Source organism: Nuphar pumila, chromosome 6, assembly GCF_984573655.1.
Source record: "Nuphar pumila chromosome 6, dmNupPumi1.hap1.1, whole genome shotgun sequence".
Lineage (NCBI taxonomy): Eukaryota > Viridiplantae > Streptophyta > Magnoliopsida > Nymphaeales > Nymphaeaceae > Nuphar > Nuphar pumila.
The window spans coordinates 129,303,612-129,308,245 of NC_143254.1; the positions used below are offsets into that span (position 1 = coordinate 129,303,612).

At 42.1% G+C, this 4,634-nt stretch overlaps 1 protein-coding gene across 1 annotated transcript; it reads right to left on the reverse strand.

Annotated features, from left to right (window-relative positions):
* Positions 1–744: 744 nt before the first annotated feature.
* Positions 745–3,038, reverse strand: LOC149836194 (uncharacterized). Its single transcript, XM_090010823.1, has 2 exons — positions 1,381–3,038; positions 745–1,264 (listed from the first exon to the last, which is right to left on the reverse strand). The coding sequence occupies exons 1-2, from the start codon at positions 2,740–2,742 to the stop codon at positions 1,091–1,093; spliced, it is 1,536 nt and encodes a 511-aa protein (XP_089866949.1). The 5' UTR covers positions 2,743–3,038; the 3' UTR covers positions 745–1,090.
* Between the last annotated feature and the right edge of the window lie 1,596 nt (positions 3,039–4,634).

Sequence of the window (4,634 nt, forward strand, 5' to 3'; positions counted from 1 at the left end):
TAACATACGCTGCTGGAAGTAGCTTATCACATGGTTACAGGACTAGGGCATGTGGTGCAATATGGGTATGGAGTATAATATAAATAACTCTGAAAAGAGCGAAGCGCCCACCTCCAAGGACATATATGATTAACATGTAGATGCCTTGTTATTTGATCTGTGAGAACTTAAACAGGTTCAGTATGAAATTCTTTCAGTCCAAAGGTTAAAAAATAATTGTGTTAATATCTAATGGTCCAGATATGCCTTTGAACAGCTCTGTGAAAGCTTACAAGGGGACCTGCCAGTAAGCATCTACTAAGTTTTTTGCATCGTCATAGGCATGACGCTAACATGTATGCAAGGAAAAAATAAAATATAACACTCTTCCAACATCCTACAAAGAGGAAATAGTTCTGCCAGGCTATTTCCTCTATATGCCCATGCCATACAACATCCCAGATTATTCTCTAATGGCCACTCTATTGCACAACTTCTATGACATGTTCAGCCACTGTTCTGCACTGTGTCAACCCAAAAAGCACATCCCACCACGCTTCTTTTGTCACAAAAACAAGAGTAAGATTTATGCGACCATTCAGCTGAATGAAATTCAAAGATACCATAGATGTAGTAGTGATTGGATAAGCAGCAATGAGCATCATGTTCTTCTTATTGATCGATTTCAGTCAGTCAGTATCTTAATCTTATGTTCATGATTCATCAATGCCACCACTAGAAAACAGTCATACAGAAAAGATATAAGACAGAACAAAATAAAATTATAAAGTGACATAAATAATGGAGTTTGTAATCTGTGGAACTGCTGACTTAATCTAGTCTCTGAGGCACAACTCTGAGAAACAATAGAAAACCAGCAAACTGAAATTCAATACAACACATCAAACAATTTGATCAACCATCTTCAAGACAAAAAGCCCTGCTTGAAACTACTTTTCAGGGATATGCATCCTCTATCACTATTCACCTCCCAATAAATGTAATATCTCATTAGCACCAGTAATTCCAAAAACCATAAAATCCAAGAAACAATTTTGGCAATGTAAGGGAGAACATCAACCATTCTCACTCTACACACACCCCGCTGAGCCTAGCCTGCCAGCTTCACAAATCTATGGAGGGTACCCCTGGCCAGTCTATTTCCAGGATCAATCTTCATCACCATCCTCAAGTCCTCAGCTCCAAGCTTGTATTTTTCAGTGCTCTCATAGAGAAGCGCGCGTTGGAGAAGAACCGAAATGTTCTGGCCGTCCTGCTGGAGGACCTGCATTTTTACAACAGGACACGCTAAGACTAATAGTATGTGCATAATTCACATGGGAAAATGAGAATCCGATCATAACACACAAAATCCTTCCAACAACCTAAATTTTCCAGTACCTTGGAACAATCTGCAATAGCCTTCTTATACTCTCCCGCTTCTTTGTAACAAGAAGCCCTGCAAGACAGAATCTCCACATTGGATGAATCATCACCTGCCTTCTCAAAGAGCACAATTGCCCACGATAACCATTTGATCGCGTCGGCAAACTGGCCCTGTTTGTAGTTCTCTAATCCCTTGGATTTCGCCATTGAAGCCGTCACCCCCGCGGGTGGTGGGGGGATCCCTTCCAGATCAGTTGTGCCTGTATCAATACTCCCACAAAACTCTGAACCAATGCCCCAGTCATCAATTTCAGAAGACGGTTGAGGTTGGTTAACAGCACCTTGAGCTACGGAAGCAGAGGAAGACGATGACGATGACAATGCTGCGAACAATGTGTCCATAGGATAAACACCTCCGGATTTTCCCATTTGAGTTGGAATTCCTAATGAATCTGACGGCATCGGAGTAGAAAATTGAGGGGGTGCTGATGATGATTTGGCCGCAGCAGGGGCGTACTGGAACTCCCCGAATTCTGATCTGAAATTGGAATTCTTCACAGAGGTATTGGATTGTTGAGTAGCAGGAGGCTTTCTGGAGGTAAAATCCGCCAAAGAACCGAATGGGTCACTCTCCATTTTCGCAGAGACCGAAACACTGGCATTCTGCTTGAGCTGATTCATAGGCACAGAACCAGAATTACATGAAGGTCGCCAATTGCCCGCCCCCAAAGAACCGAACGGATCACCACCGCTGGCCTTCGCGAACGAAGAATAACCATTGTTGGTTTGCTGGGACTCCGATGCAAAACTCCCCAAACTCTCCGAAGATCGAGAATTGCTCGACCGCAAAGGATTCGGTTTCGGGATCGATCCAGCCAAATTTCCCATGGAAAACGATGCCCTGGGAGCAGAGTCTTTGAGGGGCACATTGGAGCTCTTTCCCTGGCCAAACGCGGTGCCCACCAGATCACTGAACAAATTCGGTTTCGACTCGCCGATCCCCGACCGGCTCCCAGGCTTCGAATCCGAAGAAGGGTTCGCCTGATGCGACCAACTCCGGCCGAAGATGTCGCCCACCATCGACGTCGGGCCGGAGAGGCTTCCGATCCCGGCGTCCTTCGACCCGAATTGCACCGGAGAAGGCTGGTGTGTCCAAGAGGGCTTGTTCGGCGCCGAGGACGGAGGGGTTCTGGAATAAGAGAGGGAAGAAAAAGAAGATGATGATGATGAGTTCGGAGCCCTCTGATCGTTCAACGATTTCGCAGATTGCCGATTAGGGAGGCCGAAATCGAACTCGAGGTTCTTGAGGGACGCGGCGGAGGCCGCACCTCCGATCTGGGCACCACCATTGTTCATCCTTCTGGCGTTGGAATTCATGGTAGTGTTCTCGATTTTCGATCCCAATGCCGTAATTCTCAGAGATGGGAGAAGAGATTCATCGACTCGCAATGAACCACCCAAAGAACTCGGATCAATGTAACGCAATACGTCTTTTATGTAATGAGATATCACAGGATCAACAGAAACAATGCATGAATTTCACAAACGCAAGAAGAAGAAGACGAGAGACGACCAAAGAGATGGGGTTAGAGGGAGACAATGGATCATGAGAGAGAGAGAGAGAGAGAGAGAGAGAGAGACTTGTTTTCCTCCTCTCCGGTTACACTCGAAACGACAGGGGAGCCACATTTTGGGCTAGGAGGTGCAAATGGGTCGTACTCGGGCCGGATCTTACCAGATCCTAATCCAAATCCGAAATATAAATAGTAATTTTGAATCTGAATCGGATACGAATCAGATTCGAGGAGGTACGGTTGAATCCGAATCCCAAATACATGTGGTAATACTGGATCCTGAAAAAGTAAAACAAAAACAAGTTATTTACATGTAAAAAATTAAAACTGTGATAGGATTAGATTTTAAATCGGATGAGCTCAAGATCCGACTTGAAATGCTAATTCAAAACCGACCCAAATCCAAAAGTAATCTGATCCTACTTAAAGGATCCATATATGGAAAAAAACATGTGGGACTCGGATCCGTTTGTAGCCCTGTTTTGGGAGTACCGACGTGTGGGCTGCAGTCGGGTCGGGTCAGGTTCAAGTCTGGTTGGCAACGACTCGGGGTGATTAGGTGAATCAGACATGCCATTTGGAGCGTGTGTCATGAGTGACACGAGTGGAACACGCTATGGCACGCTGACTTAATCCTGACATGTATGGACATTATTTTATTATTTTAATATATTTTTTGTATTTTTAATAATATTTTAAAAAAATTATTTATCAAAATATTTTTTATTAATAAAAAAATCTTATTTTTCAAAAGATTTTCAAACTCACGTGTCGAGATCGAATCGTGTGTTTGGTGATACCCATGTCTTTGAATTTCCTGATATGATCATCGATCTTTTTAGAAACAGCAAAAAAGAGACCTACTTGACCATTAACTACGGCTAAATATCAGTTAAATTGAGTCAAATCATAATAATACCCTCACATTATTAAAAGGCCTACTTAATTTTTTATAGGGGTAAATAATCATTTTTAACTCCAGCAGCAATATAAAAAATTCCAAGGGCAAGTTTGGAAGAGAGAAAACCTCTAGCAGGAAAAGAAAGTTTGCCTATCAGAATTTTTGATGAGTTATTCAAAAGAAAGTTTTTTGGCTTGTTTGTGTAGCATGAGAAAAATAAAGTGAGAAAATGTGAAAAAAATAAGAGATGAGGAGGGTGGTGGTGAGATGGTGGAAGAGCGAAAAACTCAAAAAAAAAAGTTATGAGTAAGAGAGTTTTTGATATGATAAGTTCTCCAAAAGAAAGTTTTTAGTTTATTTGTGTAGCATGAGAAAACAAAGTGAGAAAATATGAAAAAATGAGAGGGAGGAGAAGGGTGGTGGGCGGTGGGTGGTGGTGAGATGGATTGTAGTTGTGATGGTGGTGAGATAGGTAATGGAGAGTGTAAAAGTAAATTCTCTTGGTAGGAAACATTCCTTGACCACCCCTCATGGAAGAATGTTTCTTGTCAAAAAGAGTAATTGTTAGAAAAACTCTCAGCAAAAAAGTTTTTTAGTTTTAGTATGGAATTTTCATTTTGCATCACTTTTCTTACATCTTTTTCGATTCTAAACATGCCCTGAAGAATCACACTTTCCAAGGGTTTGAAGTTAAACTAGGGTCCCTATTTGTCAGTTTTCAAGAAACTTGCAGCCCATAGCAGGAAATTCAGAAAAGTGAGACACATCTTTAAAACTAAGAGTAGAAGATCAGC